General features: G+C 42.7%; 1 protein-coding gene across 2 annotated transcripts in view; it reads left to right on the top strand.

Annotated features, from left to right (window-relative positions):
- Positions 1-18,446, top strand: part of LOC148021525 (protein HAPLESS 2-B-like) — a 309,826-nt gene that overhangs the window by 34,618 nt on the left and 256,762 nt on the right. For both annotated transcript variants that reach the window (XM_087696627.1, XM_087696629.1), the window contains exon 4: positions 6,980-7,013. In XM_087696627.1, coding sequence (XP_087552753.1) covers positions 6,980-7,013 — 34 coding nt within the window. The remainder of the gene's footprint in view (positions 1-6,979; positions 7,014-18,446) is intronic.

Here is an 18,446-nt window from a genome sequence, read left to right as displayed (position 1 = left end):
GCGTCCCAAGAAACGGAAGGTGATAGGTGTGAAATGGGTCTTTAAGACTAAGTATCTTGCAAATGGCTCCTTGGACAAGCATAAAGCTAGGCTTGTTGCCAAGGGTTTTGCACAGAGAGCAGGTTTGGATTACTTTGAGACTTTTGCTCCTACAGCTCGGATGTCTACCATTCGAGTTATTTTGGCTCTTGCAGCTCACCACCGTTGGCTTGTTTATCAGATGGATGTCAAGTCAGCCTTTCTGAATGGTGTCATTGAAGAGGAGATCTATGTTTCATAGCCTTCCGGTTTTCTTGTGCAGGGGAAGGAGGATTATGTCTACAGGTTGCGGAAGGCCCTTTATGGCCTGAAGCAGGCTCCTCGTGCTTGGTATCAGCGGATTGACCGCTTCGATCATGACCCCAACCTCTACTTTAGGGTTGCGGGTTCTCTTTGTGTTTTGCTTATCTTGTATGTAGATGATCTTATTATTACAGGGAGTGACACTCCGCCGGTGGAGCATATTCGGTCTATTCTACGACAGGAGTTTGACATGATGGATCTAGGGATCCTTCACTTCTTTCTAGGAATGGAGATCTATCAGATGGCACAGGGCATCTTTATCTCACAGCACCGGTATATCTTCGAGCTTCTTTTGGAGATTACTATGGCCGAGAGTCGGTCTATTTCATGCCCCATGGACCCTGAGTCCAAACTTTTGGCAGATGGCGTTCCCCTTTCTGATGCCACCTGTTACAGGTGCCTTGTTGGTTCACTTATCTGGCTTCTTCACATGGCCGGATATCTCTTTTGTAGTGGCTTTGTTGTCTTCTTTTATGAAGACTCCTACACAGGACCACTGGAGGGCTGCCTTGCGTGTTCTTCGGTATTTACAGGGGACTCGATCCTCTGGGATCATGTATGGAGATGGGATCACTCTTTCTGGATGGAGTGATTCTGACTGGGCAGGTGATGTGGATTCGCAATGATCCACTACAGGTTATGCTTTCACCCTTGGCTCTGGTGCTGTCTCTTGGAGCAGCAAGAAGTAGCCTACTGTGGCACTTTCTTCTATAGAGGCTGAGTATCGGGCCTTATGTTCGACTGCTATGGAGGCCGTTTGGCTCCATCGCTTGATGGCAGAGATTGGCTTTTCCCCGATAGGACCTACGGAGCTGCACGTGGACAACTAGAGTGCCCTCACTCTGGCAAAGAACCCGGTGTTTCATGCTCGCACGAAGCACATTGAGGTTTAGTACCACTATGTTTGAGAGCGGATCATGGATTCGGAGCTGGCGGTGGCCTATTGTCCCACGGCGGACAATGCGGCTGATCTCTTCATGAAGCCTTTGCCTCAGGCTTCTTTGCTTCATCACATGCGGTTGTTAGGTCTTCAGACCCTCCCAGGATCTGAGAGGGGGTGTAAGCCTGCTCTATTTCAGTGTCAGTCTGTCATCTCCTAGTTGTGAGCTCCTGTCAGAGTTTGGCAGGAGACAGAGGAGCTCTGTCAATTTAGATGTTGCTGTTTTTTGTGGCAGTCAGCCTTTAGTGGCTGCTTTTTGACGCAGTCGGCCAGATTTTGGCCAGTTGGCCAGTTTTATGGCTGGGGGGCTATATATAGCAGCCCCCCCCCATCAGCCATACACATTGTCTTTTGCAGGTTCAGCACAGTCTCTTTCCTCTCCCACTCCGGCATTGGTTCTGCCTTTGTTTCCAGCCTGATCTGGTGCCCTCACTGACGCTTCGGTCTGCGTGCAAGGACTGATCAGTCCATTTCAGTGTATTCAGCATTCATTTCAGTCAGTGCAGATTTTCTTCCTTCATTCTCTGCTTTCTCTCTCTCTCTCTCCTCTGTGTTCATGTTTCTTCTTCCGTTGCGCACTCTCACACAAATAGGTACAACATGTATCATGGCTGGTGTGATCAATGTGTCGAATAGCCACTTGCATATGCTAGGCTCCTAGAAGTGTGTGGGGGCACTGTCTGTCCATCATAACCAATGCTATGTATCCTCATGTGAGTTGGTGTCTGGCTGCCTGTGCCATGGTGAATCTGGTGGCCGATGTAGTGAATGTGACCCCTAAGTAGACATATGATGAATCTCCCCGACCAATGTAGTGAATGTGACCTCTAAGTAGACTTATGAGTTCACAACCTCCACTTGTCGTGCTCCTAGAGGGAAGATTGATTTGCTCCTCATTAGGGCTGATTTGTGGAATATTAAGATCTTGGTCTCCCCAAGATTAACCGTTAGTCCACGCTATGTGTAAAAGTCATAAAGGTCATGGAGATGTTGCTATAGATTCTCCTGTGACTTAGAGACCCTAACAATATTGTTAGCATAAAGCATAATAGGGACTAATATACCTACCATCTCTACCCCATTGCCTCCTCCTCGTCTGATGTGGTATACTATTTCATTGATGTAGAGTCCAAGGAGTGTAGGGGAGAGGGGACATCCATGCTTCACTCCAATGGTGCTAGAGACCATGTTTGAAAGTCCTCTTGGGCATTTCGCCCTGCCTACCACTTGTCAAAAGATGACGTACCATCGAGACAATAGGGTTTGTGGGGAGGAACACGAAGTGAACTCGACAAACATGGACAGGAGAAGAGAAGAGAAGAGAGAAGAAACTCTGTTGAATGGAATGATGAAGTTCCGAATCATGGAGTCAATGTGATACAAGGGAACAAGGGTGCCGTAGCACAAGGAAGATGATGAGGACAGCCACGAACCACGAACCACGAACCGCAATGTCCTCCTGAAGGGGTGTGAGGGTAGTGGAGAGGCTGGAGAGAAGAGGTGACGGACTGAATGAATCAGCTGTGAGGAATGAATGAGAGAGTGGCCTATAAATAGGCATAGTCAGTCTAGGATGGCACCCCTTTTTGGGGTTGCAAACCCTAAACGCAAAACGCAGAAACGCAAAAATGCAAACTGCGGGTGAAGGGTTTCTCAACACCCCCTCTCAGGCCCAAAAAGGGGAATAAGAGAAGAGTGAGGTGGAGATACAATGCTACATACTGAAGAATGCTCATGCAGCAAGTGCCACTTGGACAGTGTTCCTCGTGGGAAAATTGTTCACTTGCCCAAGCGCCCTAGTACAAAGATGATGAAAACATGTAATGCACAGGAGGAATGTCGGACTTTGTGTGGTACCGAGAACCATAAGGATATGCCCGTACTCGATCTCGGGAGGTGGCTCCATACTGACCAAGTGACCAAGACAAGAAGAAGAGGAGGAAGAAGATGTAGAGGATCCTGAAGATCCAAGATTTCCATCGGAAACGGAACCTGCAGTAAATAACAATAGACAGAGTGAACTGGAGAACCCGAAACTCAACCTCGGGAGAGAAGCCACTAGCTCCGTGCATCCATTCTGGAAGGAATACGAAGGCGTCATCACCAAGTCGCGGCTGAACCTCCGAGGTCCCGATCTAGGTGGTACCTAAAGATCTTGGGTATAAGTAGAAGAGATGACTGGTCGAAGACAGCCACCCCAAGAAAGTAGAGGATGGGTGAAGAACTTCATGTGGAGTAGGTTCCCCCTCTGAGGTGGGAGGTGGAGGGGCCCCCGCTGAAGGCGAAGAAGTAGATGCCCCCTCTAAGGGCAAATAAATAACTTCCCCCTCTGAAGTAGATAGAGAATCCAAAAACTCATGGATCATAGACTCCGAAATGTGTGATGATGAAGGAAGTGCCGCCGATCGTGCCGAAGAAGGTATCTGGGGTACCAAAAAGGAAGCTAGAAAGCACCTAGAAGTGGCCTCTCAAACCTGAGTGGAAGAGGGTGGGGAAGAAGGAGGCTCAAGATGAGCAAGAGGTGGGCAACAGTCGCTGTCTCTCAGTGGAGCAGACTGGGTAGCCGAAGAAAAGGAAAAAGTCGAGTAGCCACTGTCTCTCGAAGGAGCGGACTGATGAGGAGACGGTATCAAACAATTATTGTCTCTCAATGGAGTGAATTGCAAAACCGCGGGCCGTTGTAGCCACTGTATCCGAAAATAAGTGGGAGAAGACTACCACTGGCATTGCGACGATCTTCAGGAGGTCATAGCGCCAATCGATTCTCCATGTGCTGGAAAGGACTTAGTGCGCATCAGATGCGTCTTATTGCCGTGAGCATAGTACTCTGATAGCTAATGCAGAACAATCTCTGTGGCCCAGAAAGGAGAGGTGACACAAGGAGTGCATGGTGGAAGACGCATATACTCCGGGGGGGTGGGGAGCAAGTGCTGAAGTCGGCAAGCGTTGGTGGTGTGTCCAGTGATGCCACAGTAGGAGCACCCAGTAGTCTGGTCATCTATTGGTGAAGAAGCCATGGATACCAGTGTGCCTTGTTGAAGAAGAAAGAGGTCAATCACCATGAACCACGAACCGCAATGTCTGCCTTAAGGGGTGCGAGGACAGTGTGAAGCACGAATCGCAATGTCCGCCTCAAGGGGTGGGAGGGCAGTGGAAGGGCTCGAAGTGAGCTGTTAGTGGGAGGAGGATGTGACCAGCAGTAAGAGGTTGCAACCAGTAGAAAAACGCAGGTGAGGAGAGAGAAAGACTAAAAATGTAGCGGGTGAGAGAAAGACTGAAAACACAAGCAAGACAGTCTGCAGTAGAGAGAAAGACTAAAAACGTAGGCAGGACAGCCTGCAGGAGAGAGAAAGACTAAAAACGCAGGTAGCAGAATTGTGATGATGTGGCAGGCTGTACGGCAGCAGGTCTGCATAGGAACAGTAGTCGCCCGGCTGGAATCAGCTCCAAACTGTGTGAAGAGGGCTGGAAATCAGGTGCCAACTGATGGAGACAGCAATGGACAGCTTCGGCTGAGATGTCCTCCGCAAACGGGGTGTGGGCAACAAGCTAAAGCCACCTGAAATCTGCAAAAACGAGATTTTGATGCAGCGGAAGAAGAAGAGAAGTGGATGCCGAACCTGCCATCGGTCTTTGCCTTCACTGGAATGGAGGATCTTTGCCGCTAGGTGAGCAGATCTAGCTCTGATACCATGTCAAAAGATGATGTACCAGCGAGATAGTAGGTTTTGCGGGGAGGAACATGGAGTGAACTCAGTAAACATGGAGAAGAGAAGAGAAGGGAGAAGAAACTCTGATGAATGGAATGATGAAGTTCCGAATCATGGAATGAATGTGATACAAGGGAACAAGGGTGCCGTAGCACAAGGAAGATGATGAGGACAGCCACGAACCACGAACCGCAATGTCCTCTTGAAGGGGTGTGAGGGTAGTGGAGAGACTGGAGAGAAGAGGTGACAGATTGAATGAATCAGCCGTGAGGATTGAATGAGAGAGTGGCCTATAAATAGGCACAATTAGTCTAGGATGGCGCCCCTTTTTGAGGCTGTAAACCCTGAACGCAAAACGTAGAAATGCAAAAATGCAAACTGTGGGTGAAGGGTTTCTCAACACCATCTTCTCATACAATGCATAGATGCCCTAGATCATGTCTGATAGGATCCCTAGTGTTTGCAACCTTTGTAGTAGTCTATCTCGTGGAATTGTATTAAAGGCTTTGTGGAAATCCACAAAGCAACAGTAGAATCCAATCTTCCTTTAGCTTGCTCAATGATGCCCCTCAAGGTGAAGACGTGTTCAAGTGTAGAGAATCCCCATCTGAATCCAACCTATCTTCCTTCCCTCAATCTCCCTCTCTTTGCATATGCGCAATGATTGTGGAATTACCAAGATCTAAGGAATCTCTAGACTTATGGATAGGCACAATGGGATGCATGGTTCACACGTGTGGGAAGCCCTCAGCTATAGCCCTATTGAACATAAAAGCAAGGAGAGGAGCCAAAATGTCCATTGCAGAAATAGGTGCAAGAGCTAGGGAGATGATGGAGAGTTGTTAGAGACTCCAAGCCTACTACTTATAAAAGTGCAACAACAGAAGCTACACCATTGGCATTAGTGGCGAGAGAGACAATTGCATCATCCAAACTTCCCTTTGATTGTGTGATAGTTGATTCAACTCATCCTTAGAGATAGGTTGGAGAGAACTTTGCTTGGAATAGTATATAAGGTCCGTGCTAAAGTGATTAGTCTTAAGATATCTCTTCTAATGCTAGACATCCACCTTCCCCAGATAGGTTTTTTTGGGGAGTATAGTGTCTTGGAGTAGAGATTAAAAGAAGGTCCCAAATACTGGTCTCCATTTTGAGGACTTTGAATGATCTGCTTTTGGAGCTACCTAAGAGTTCTTTTCATGTCAAAGTTATGTTAGAAATGTAGTGCTGGGGATGATGTCTTCAATTCTCAACTTTTGGATCCAAGTATTTATAGGAGTCATCCATGACTTCTTGGATCAGAGTTGTTTCTTAGAGCCCTTTGAGGTAGAGTCGCAGACTACATTACAGGACCCTAAGGGACTTTTTTGGGAGTGGAGCTACACTTGGTGGATCTCTAGCGGAGATGGTATTCCTGACTTTTAGTCTGGATCTAGCATGCTTAGTGCCTCATGGAGGTTTTGAGAGGGGTGTTAGCAGCATGTGCCTATGCCATCTCCTAGTCATCAGTGTTGTCACTGAGTCAAGGGGGCATGTTCTGGAGCTTTGGAAGCTTTAGTCCATGTATGGTAATTTTGGTTACTCGAGTTCCTTGTACATTGTTGTGTTATGGCTTGGCACTTTTAGTCTGCACTAGACAAGGCCTTGCACCTTTGGCATAGACATCGTGTAGTGGATTTGTAGTGTCCTGCACTCATGCACACCCTCGAGCTGCTGTATTGTACTACTGTTTTGGCATCTATGTAGTCATATGGCTTTATGTGTCCATGTCTCGTACAATCTGACAAGTTTTTGCCTGCAAAGCATAGCTTGCTTTGCATCCTCCACGGCATTGTAATATCCAAGGTTATGGTTTCCAAAGTTAATATCATATAGGGATAGTTTTGGAATGTTAATGTTCATTATTTTGGAGCAACTTTACATTCAAATTGAATTTTCCACATTTGTTGTATTAGTTATATTTGACACCTTATTTTTTGGTATGCAGAGGTATATCAAAGGCACAGCAGAGGTGGAAGTGGGTGCGTATGACTTTGACTTTCTGTTTTGCATTGAGAAAAAGGAAAGATTGCTCTAAGTTAAGAATTGAGTGTGCAAGTAGCTTTCATTGTTTGGCTAAAGGATGGAAGTTGCATTAAGATAAAGAAGCTACATCAATATGCTGTGAAAGATCTCTGAAATGTTAAATGAACTTCTATAGATGTACAAACTATTGAAAGATAAAACACTAACTTTTGTATTTCTATGGTCATATTGTTCTAGTATGTATGTGCTAAGAAATGGGCTTTTACTTTGATGTACTTTACCACAATATTGTGTGAGGAACACTGGATTGCGATTGCCCATTAGTAGTACCCTCTCATCTATTTTTCAGTCATACTTGCTCATATTGAATTAAACATGGATGTGTATAGTATACATACACTATCATAGTTTGGAAACATGCTAGGGCAAAGACCCTAGCTCTCGAGGGAACTCTCTTTGAAGGTTGAAGACAATCCATGAGTAATTGTCCTTCATAGGCTGTCTATTGGACATTCAAAGATAGAGATTACAAGGCCTTAGAGGAGGTTTGACAGCGTCAAACATTTAAAGAATTTGAGCTATTCTTTTTTTTTTCAAAGAAAAGAAATTCCATCAATAGCACGTCAGATAAAACCACCTGAGGTAAAATACAAAGAACTGTGTAGAGAGCAAACTAAGTACATCATAAATGCAATGGTTGTGGGAATAACTAATTTGGTGGGCTATAATGATGGAGCATTTGAGGGGCTATATGACAAAAGGTGTTGGAGTCCCAAGTCCACAAGAAGGCATCTCTTCTCCTCCTCATCCTCTTAGAGCCACTCTACAACCTCTCCCATCTCCCACAGAGGGTATGGATGATCTTTGTCCAAATCCTTAAGAGAGTCTTTGTACTAGGGACATCCTAGAGATCTATAGCATTGCTGCACTTTGCAGTCCAAATATACAAGCAATAATACTAGCAATCAACTCCCACCGATGAGAGTGTCTTTGTTGTCCACTATGTTTGTGAGTAACCTTGAGTGGGGATTGTGGCCAATGATGAAAAAGGACCGACTCCCATGAAAATCCTCACATCCCCAAACTATGTTTGTGAGTAATCTTGAGTGGGGAACTTGATGAGTGATGAAAAAGGAGTGACTCCCATGAAAATCCTCATAACCCCAAACTACAACCCCCCAATTCACTACCACGGTATGTGCTATGGCATGAAAGATCATCTTGAGGGCTCTCCTCCATATCTTGTGGACTATGGGACAGCCCCATAGGCAGTGTCTTTGGGTCTCCTCTACCTCCTCACATCTCACACAAGCCATTGGGGCCCTGTTATATCGAAGCCATGTATCAAGTGCTAGGCTCCTATGAACTAAAGGAATATCTTCCTCGGCCTAAAACTACCATGTACCCTCCTTCAAAAGTTTGATGATCTAAGATGTCTTGTCTATGCGAATGGAACGCTACCCAAAGAAGGCTACATTGCATGATCTATCAAGGAATGGGTTTGTCATGAGGATGTGAAATTTCGAGATGCTTTAATCTTGTTGATAACATTTGATTAAGTCATCAATCAAATGTGCAAGGTTGTTTAAGCACATGTGATGCACATGACAAATATTCCATAGTAACAGGCCAAGGACCTCGAGGATGCAGTGGGTGTCAAAGGAAAAAGTTGTGATAAGCTATGCCGATTAGGTTTTGGTATCAGATTGGACCCTAGGACAGTGGTTTGGCCAATAAGTGTCGGTGGTGATACTAGGAACTAGCATTAATTGATTAATTAATGGGAGTCTAAGGGTCAACAAAGGTTGGGGACCACTTCAGGTTATAAATGGCCTAGCTAATTTAATTATGGATGGGCACATTTAATTTTGGGCAAGGTCTGAAGGGCTAAAATTAAATTTCATGATTATTTAAATTTGAAAATTAATTAAATGGCTGGATAATGGTGAAAAATGGGTTTAGAAGCCTACCACTTGGCAAAATGCCCATGCAAATTGAGAAAATGGTTTTGGGGGACTAGATCTCAATCATTCAGTCGGTTTACAGCTTGGGAGAGGGAGAGAGAGAGAGAGCTACTGCTTCATTTTTGATCATAGAATAGTAATTTGTTGCAGAAGACAGCCATCTGGGGGCCTCAACAGGTAGGGGACAGCAGGAAATCACCTTTTAGGGGCTCCCAATAGCATTGCTAATTAGGTGACAGCACTTTGGAGGTGCTTGGCAGTAGGTGACTGCATTAAATGCAGGTTGGAGCAGGCAGCAGGCAGAATTTAGGGTTTTCTCATGAAGAAAATAAGATTTCTCTCTCATCTTGGCTTTCTCTCACCTTCTCTAATCCATTCTTAGGAGATCTCAACATTTCTCAGCCATTTTGAGCAAATCTTAGCAAAATTTGGTGGACAATAGAGAGATCTTTGTTGTAAGCCCTAAATTTTTGCAGAAATTAGGGTATGACAGCCACCTCAGGAGCCATGCCAATTGGTGAAGGCATTGTAGCTGAATTCAGCACCTGAAATTTGTGTAATTGATAGGGAATTTAGTTGCCAGCCCATTCATTGTAATTTGGGGCAGCATTTGGCCAGTTGGTGGTTCCATTTGTGCACAGCTTGGGTGAAAGAGCCCTAATTGATTGCTGATTGTTGCTACAGCAAAGAGGCTTTTTGGAACAACAAAGAAGATTGTGAATCTCGGCTTGTACTCATTCCATTAGCAATCAAGTTAAAGAAAAACCAAAAGGGGCACCAGTTTTGGGTGCAACAAGGTGTCCAATGTCCAAGATTATTAAGGTAATTTGTACATTTCAAGTTATATTCATTCGATGATTATTGTAATTTAGTGCTCAATCAAGGAATTACCATCCTTTCCAAGAAGGAAGAGTGGTTTCAGGATCCCTCCAAGCCCATTTACGTGGATCCCACTATAATTTTTGAAGGACCATTCTTTGATAAGCCCAATGTCTCCACCCATCTAACAAGGGGGCAGTTGGGTTTGGGCTAATGTACCATTGTCTCTCATAGTGTGCAACTACCTTGATCTTATGTCTAGAAGATCATGAACTTCGTTGAAGGCGACTATCCTCATCTACTATGAATATAAATGTCTTGTCTTTGCTAGTCACAATGACCCCAAGGAAGATGTCCACTCTAGGAAAGAGAGCAAGTCGGGTTCGAGAAGTGGTTGTATCTATCCTTTGGTGCTCCCTCTGTTGTCATGGCATGTGAGGCCTTTAGCGGTTGTTTCTAGAAATAGTGATTGAAGAAAAGAGGTTGCCTCATGTTCTCTTCAACTTTTGCCGATGGTAGCTGGGGCGGCCAAATGAAAGAAATCTCCATGCTATGATAATTGTAATTGCAAACTTAACCTCAAAACTCTTACCTAACTATTTGGTCCTAATCTCTTGAAGATTTGGTGAATGGTAGGTTGCCATGGTTCTCCATGTATAAGTGTAATAGATTGAAGGCTCTGTAGCAGAAGTTTGTTCCAAGGCTCCTTGCTTGGAAGGAGATCCTTGATGGTGAGTTTCACCAATAAGGCTTTGCTTTGGCCATTTGGGTATATGATCACCAAGCCTCCTCTTGATCTAGGTTGTGTAATGATATTCAAAGCCACCTTCACCTTGTGGTTGATGCCTCCTCTTGACCAAGTAAATTTCTAACCACTTGTGTTAAGGAGGCATGGAGACCTTGGGGGTATCACTAGAGGAGACCGTTGCAAGACTTGGCTAGTATCCAAGGAGTGGGTGTTGAGACTTCCATTCGAGGGTAAGGCTCTTGAAATTTCCTTTTTTCATTCTACAATCTAATTTAGAAAGAGGATTTGGGGTATCACTAGAGGAGACCATTGTAAGACTTGACTAATATCCAAGGAGTGGGTGTTGAGACATCCATTCTAGGGCAAGGCTCTTGGAATTTCCTTTTTTCATTGTACAATCTAATTTGGAAAGAGCTAATAAATACTTGTGCAACATAACTTATAGCAACTCTTGCCTTTGACATCCCGTGATTTTCTTGGGTCTCGGGCTCGTAAATTTACTCTAACCCCATTTGCACCTCACATATGCAACATTTACTTAATCATGTGATTAAAAATTAATCCACATGTTAAGTGAGGTTTCCAAAATACATGTCCTCATGACATATGTATCATGTTATTCGTCATCTAGCTAATACTTCATGATGTAGAATGTGTATCTTGTGTTGTAATTAGACAAAAGAAGAATGGAAATGGAGAGCATGCGTTGACTTTAAGCATCTTAATGCTATGACCAAAAGAGATTACCATCTTCTTTCGTTTCAGAATGAGATTTTGGATCAAGTAGTAGGTCATGAGCTTTATAGTGTATGCGATGGGTATTTTGGAGATACTTCCAAATTAGAATTGTAGCGGAGGATAAGAAAAAGATAGCGTTCATTACTCTTTAGGGATGTTTTTGTTTTAGGGTAATGCCTTTTGGTTTGATGAATTCATATGCTAGCTTTCAAAGGTGGGTCAATTGGATATTCTCTCCTTTCATTGGAAAATCCTTGGGAGAATTCATGGATGACTTCTCTATATACATCTCTAGAGCTTTGCATGCTGAAAAGCTTGATGAGGTCTTTTACAAAATAGATCAAGATGGAGGATAGCGAAATCCTGATAAATGCAAGATTGCAAGAGGTAAAGTGATACTTTTGGATCATGAAGTATTTGCTATTGGTATTTCACTTGAACCTAGAAAAGTTGAGGCCTTGCTTCTTATGGATTCTCCAAAAATTGTAAAAGAATTGATGAGGTTTGTTTAAAAATTGAGGTACCTATTTGTGAGAGTGCGCAACGGAAGAAGGAACATGAACAAAAAGACAAAGGAATAGAGGGAGACTGCAAGAAAAGAAGAAAGAAATCTCCACTTAACAAGGAAAGAATGTTGAATACAGGAGGACTGATTAGTCCTTGCGCACAGCCCACAGCATTAGTGAGGGCACCAAATCAGATTGATGATGATGGCAACACCAGAGATGGAGGAAGATGACGGAGTCGGAGTGTGCACCTGCCAAGGAAGGAGGAAGATGAATGAATGATGTGTTAACGAAGTGGGGGAGGCTATAAATAGCCAAATTCCCCCAAATCTAGCCGACTATTTTGGCCCTAGATTTTAGGTGTATGGCCCCCAAAATATGGCTGACTTGAACTGTGGGACCAAATACCCCCAAATCTGGCCAACCTAAAATTTGGGGCCAAAATATGACTGACTAGCATTTAATGTTGATAAAATGCCATAAAATCTTTGAAAAATCTCGGAAAGAGTGGACAATGTTTGGCAGGTGAGATAGATTGACAAATGCAAAGACTACTTGGAAAATTCATACAAAATCCTAATTGGAGGAGAGAATGCACTGAAAGGCAATAAATTGAGTCCTCTAGAATGAGCTACCTCCTGCGTCAAAACAAGTGACAAATAGAGCAGAACTCCTAAAGTCCTTGTTCGTGAGGCTCACAAGTAGGAGATGACAAGGCATACAAACATGACTGCTAATACTATCAAGGTCTTTTCATATGCTAGCTGAATATGTGTATCCTCTGTAGAAAGCAGTTCAAAAACTTTAGTTTGGATCCAAATTGAAGAGGATGCATTCTTGCATATAAAGGAGATAAAGAGTACTTTGCTAGTTCTTATGCCTCCAAATTGGAATGAACTTTTTTCATCAGCATCAGCGTTGGAAAGAATGCAATTGGAGCTATTTTGATGTAGAAAGGGAAGGAAATGTCTTATATGCGACTTGTGTTTTACATAAGCGGATCTATTGGAGTGACTGAAAAGGCTTGGATGAAAGAAGAGCTGTTAGTATGGGGGTTGATATACGGAGTTAAAAGTGGAAATCATATTTGATTCAAAAACCATTTGTAGTGCTTACTAGTTCCGAGTTGTTGCCACATGTTTTGCGGTTTGCTGAAAATGGCTGAGCGGTAATTAAATGGTTGTTGGTTCTACAGGAATTCAAATTTACTTGTCTGAAAGAGCATACTGCAAGAGCTAATTTAATTGGCTTTTTGACCTATAAAGAGCCTTCTGAAAGTGCAATTGTTGTAAAATGGAAGTTGATTCCGCATCCTCAAATTCATGAGGAAATGAAGGATAAAGATGTCACTTGCTTTTTTGATGGCAGTCATAGAAGAATGTTGGAAAAGGGAGGTTTGGGATTTGTCATTTTGAATGTTGAAGGCCAAAAAGTTTTTTCAAGAAGTCAGGAAAGTAAGGGAATACAAAGCAATAACGAGGCTGAATATGCAAGTTTACATGCTGGTCTAAAATAGTGTATTCAATTGGGATATAGAAAGGTAGTGGCAAAGGGAGATGCTATGATAGTTATGAGGCAAGCTCAAAATGTTTGGAAGGCTAACAAGGAATTTTGGAGGAATTGGTAGTTCAAGATAAAGGGGTTGATCAAGCAGCTTTCAAAAATTTGAAATTTGTCATATTGGTAGGGGAATTAACACTAGAGCTTATGAGTTGACTAAAAATGCTATTTCAAGTTATGTTGCTACTATGAGAGTAGACAATCCTAGATACGAAGGCAGGGAAAGCCTTCATTTGATTGAAGAATTCTTAAAAGTTGGTGAGCTGAAATCTTTGGTTGCCAAGTCCTGCACGCTTGTAGGCAACTAGTTGTATATGAGAGGGGCTCATAATGTATTGAGAAGAGTATTGGATAGCTTTGAAATTTCCGCTTGTTTATCTTTTTGTCATGAAGAAGAATGTGGAAGTCACTTTGGATTCGAGCTAACCAAAAGGAAAATCCTGATATCAGCACTTACTTGGCCTAGTTTGAGTGTTGATGTTGCTCACTGGTGCAAAAGCTGCCATGCTTATTAGCCATTTGCTAAGAGGGTGCTGTTGCCTATGGGCCATTTGAGAGATGGGGTTTGGATTTCATTGGACCTTTGCTAGATACTAAAGGAGGAAAGTCGTATATCCTTATTGCAGTTGATTACGTGACCAAATGGCCTAAAGAAAAAGCTATTGGAAGATGTAAGAAAGTGGATGTAGTCCACTTTGTGATGGAGGATATATGCTGCAGGTTTGGGATACCATTGGAAATAGTAACAGATCAGGGTTTGAGTTTCAAAAATAAGCTAGTTAATGAAATGACAAGGAATTTAGATCTAAAGCATAGGTTTGCTACCCCTTACTACCTTCAATGCAATGGGCTAGTAGAATCATTCAATGGGACTTTGCGGAAGATTTTCTTAAATTGATGGAAGACCATCCAAAGGATTGGGACAAGTGCTAGTATCAAGCTTTATGAGCTTGTAGGACAAAATTGAAGACAAGTACAGGTTTCACCCCTTTTCATTTGGTATATGGTTAGGAGGCTATAATGCCTATGAATGTTATGTTTCCCATGATGGAGCTTATAAGAAGATGTCAACTGGATAAGCTAGGGTTGGAAGTTGACAGAGGACTGGCATTGCATACGCTACAACTGGGTACACAACAAGCAATGGACTGTTATGAGAGAGAAATTTTGAAAAGGAGGGAATGGTTCAATACGCTATGAGGAGGAATAACCTTGATAAGGAAATGCTAGTCATGAGATATGACAGTAGTTTGGATTCTACTTTTCAAACTAAATTTCGAGTTAGATGGGAAGGACCCTTTATGTGATCAAGCAGAAGTTTGAAAATGGTACTTATCTATTATAGGATCTAGATGGGATGGTTCATAAAAGCAAGGTCAATGGGTTCTGTCTCAAGAGATACATTGGTAGAATCATATAAACATGAATGCTGTAAGTAGTGTATATACAATTCGTACAGTAGCTTGTTACGGTTAGCAATTTCGGAGAGTTTGGGTATTCTGAAATTTGGTGTTAATCAGAGGGTTCCGAATGATGAATAGCATGCACAAAGTGTACTTACACACCTAACAAGGATCCCTACCAAGTTTGGTAGCTAAGAGTTAGAGAAGGGAAATGGGAGTTTTGGTGATTGAAAAATGGTGTGTCATAAAAATCATGTACTGCTGTTGAAGGCTGAATATACGACTTGAGTTAATGGAAACTTCGAAGGATTCGGAGCAGCAGAAGCAATGAAATTGCTGGTTTCTTTGGGAATGAAAAGACATTTTCATGTGGTTCTGTTTCATGCACGCATAATGCAAGTTTTCTGTAGCATGAGGTTTTGCAGGTTTTTGGAGCTTTGTGGTGTTTTATCAGAGAAGAGTGTACTAAAATACATGCTTGTCCATGCTAGCATACAGATCTATTTGTTACCTGCAGTTCCGTAGTTCCATAGTCCTTGCAACAGTATTTACCATACCACAGTAGGTTCTGAAGCTTGATAATGTTTGTCCGGGAAGATTATGCTGAAATATATGTATTTTCATGCTCAATATATATCTGAAATGAAAAAAAAAAGTTTGCTGCCCGCAATCCTATGTCTTTTGCAATCCTGCAGTACTTGCAATGGCAACACTTGTAGTGGATCTTGAAGCCTTGTAGTACTTGCAATGGCAACACTTGAGTGGATCTTGAAGCCTTGTAGCTTTTAACAGGGGCAATGTGCTGGAATATATGTTTTTATGTTGGAATGTATGTACATAACTAAAAGGGGCAATTTGCTGTTTGGAGCTTTGTAAACCCCACAGCAGTATGTGTTACCTTCAATGGCATAGTCACTTGCAGTGGTAGTCACCGACAGCATTTCCGCTCCTAAAAATAAGGAGACCGGTAAATCTGAATGTTTGGGCTGTTATAGGGCTGGATTGAGCTCTCGGTTGAAAGAAATTGGTGTAGGGAATCTTGTTTTTGTTAGTAGTCATGTTTGTCATGCCTTGTCATCTCCTGCCTGTAAGCCTCAGTTTGAGTCAGTGAGGACTTTAGGAGCTCTGACTTGTCTATCACTTGTTTTGACGGAGGAGGTAGCTCATTCTGGAGCACTCTGTTTATTGCATGTTAGTGCATTTTCTCCTCTAGTGGGGATTTTATGTGCATTTTCCGGGGCAGTTTCTGCATTCTTCAGCCTGCCTCACCTGCCGGACATTGTCCACCCTTTCCGGGATTTTTCTGAGCATTCCTGGCATTTTTACCAGCATTAAATGCTGGTCGGATCAGCATTAAATGCTGGTCGGACATATTTATGGCCTCAAATTTCAGGTCGGCCAGTTTTTGGGTTTTTTGGCTATTCATAGCCATTTCCCACTTGGCAGTCAGTTGTATTATCATCTTCCCTCCTTCTTTGGCAGGTGAACACTCCGACTCCGTCATCTTCCTCCGTCTTCAGTGCTGCCGTCATCATCAGCCTGATCTTGTGCCCTCACTGACACTTCGGGCTATGTGCAGGGACTGATCAGTCCAAGTGTATTCAGCATTCATTTCAGTCAGTGCAGATTTTCTTCCTTCTTTCCCTGCTTTCTCTCTCTCCTCCTCTGTGTTCGTGTTCTTCTTCCGTTGCGCACTCTCACAGTTTTACCTTATGTGGTGTTGATATAAAAACTTTGTTAAGAGACATTCTTGGCTTTTATCTTGTGGTGTTGTCTTGGGAGTGGATAGAGGTTGACCACCCAATTTACCTACCAACGTGAGGTTTAAAGAAGAGGTCTCATGTTGGTTTTCTAGGGCATCTACAAAGAGACGATTGTGACTTGGGGAGTAGTGGAACAGACTATAGATAGAGGACCATGGCATGGACTGCAAATAAGGAACAACATCTAGATTTTCCACGGAGCATTTGGTCTTATATCTTAGGCCACTAGACGAGTCATTTGTACTTTGGAGTTCAGCTAGGGGAGTGGAATGTGGGACACTTTCATTGATTTTGGGACCATCTCTAGTTTATATCTAGAGAGAAAGATCTAGTGGGGCTGTAGACACCAACACAGTTCATCTTTTGAGACTCATATCCAAAGAGAACATTAAGATCTTATTGGTGGATGGGAGAAATTGGAGGAAGATTTTAATTGCTTAAGGAGAAGGCAAGAGGCCCTTTTAGATATGTGTGACTCTTTGCAACTTTGTCTAGTTCAAAGTTCCTCATACAATCCGGGACTATACATCACCCAGCTCATTTTGTCATTACTCCTTGCTCTAAACATTCTCCCTAGCTTGGGAATTATCTATTCCTCATACTTATACCTAGTTCATGTATTTGGGATTGTGTACTTTGTTGTTACCTTATAATTATTGTTGTGAGGGGATTTTTGTAATAGAAATTACTTTTCTTGGGAAGAAGGTTAAAGTGCACATAATGTGAGATAATAAATAGAACTTTTGCAAAGGAAATTATAGTACTGAACTTAAACATAGAGTGTTTGTGAATTTAGCCTTGTTTCTTAGCAAAATCTTAGACTTTTGAATTCAACTTCAGTGATACAAATATTGGCCATTGCAAGTCCGTTCATCATGGTCTTGTAGGATTTCAAATTCAAAATATAATCAACTTTGTGAGACTAATTTTCATGGTTTGAAATGATGTGAAGATATTGTGTGGATATTGACACTTTGTGACTATTTGATAAAAAATGCAATTGCAAGTTTTTTTTGTGTGGTACTACTATATTTGTGGAGAATTTGACTTTGGGATAAGTGAAAGTCTCGCCTATCAATTCATAAGGTATGGAGAATGTGAGCTTGGAATGTGTCATTGAGGTGCACTCTTGTTTATGTTGGGGGTCAAGGTGCCCGTGCCTACACTGCCTATGTATTGCTACATCGACAGTACTTGCACACCTGTGCCCATCATTGTCACTTTATTCTTTATTCTTTCAGTGACATTTGAATAAGAGAAGGCTGGTTACACATTGTGGCCGTTGGAGTTCCCACATCTTGAGTCTCTCTCTCTTGCTCTCTTGCTCCATTTGCTATAGCTTACTCCTCTATTGTTTTTGTTTGCTTATGCTCTCACTTGGGCTTCTCCCTTCAACGGGTATTAGAGCATTGGTTTGAGGAGCTTCTCTTCAGTGTGCGTCAGCCTAGATTTGAAACCTATAGCTGAAGGTTTAATGGTTGCCCCTCAAGAAGGTATGCATCAATCCTATGCTTCATAGGCCTCTTCGTGACTTGTGTGTGTTGAGAAAAACGACGTATTAGAGAGATAGTAGGGTTTCTGGGGTGAAACACAGTGTGTATTGTTGGGTATTTGACTCACGCCTCACTTACGCCTACGCTCATATGGGAGTGTCGGTGATTAGTGGGACACTGGGGCACTTTTTACTCTCGGTAGGAGAGGTTCTTTCCCCCAGACTTATAGTCTTATTGTCGTATGTGCTTATGTGCTTATGTTACACACTTATGGACACTTAGTGTGTGTCGGGTGTGAACACCCCCTACAACCCTAAGGTTTAAGGGTTGTACTTTGTACTTTCTGGTTACACTCTTTCCGTCTATTCTCTTGGGTGTCGTGCTTCACTCTGTCTCTCTCACTCTCACACTGTCTACTGAACTCTCAGATGCACC

The sequence above is a fragment of the Lygodium microphyllum genome, chromosome 17, assembly GCF_053477565.2.
Source record: "Lygodium microphyllum isolate KBCC chromosome 17, Lygodium_microphyllum_v1.1.10, whole genome shotgun sequence".
Classification (NCBI taxonomy): domain Eukaryota; kingdom Viridiplantae; phylum Streptophyta; class Polypodiopsida; order Schizaeales; family Lygodiaceae; genus Lygodium; species Lygodium microphyllum.
The sequence above is the reverse complement of the archived record's forward strand: the minus strand, read 5'-3'. Positions and strand labels throughout refer to the sequence as shown.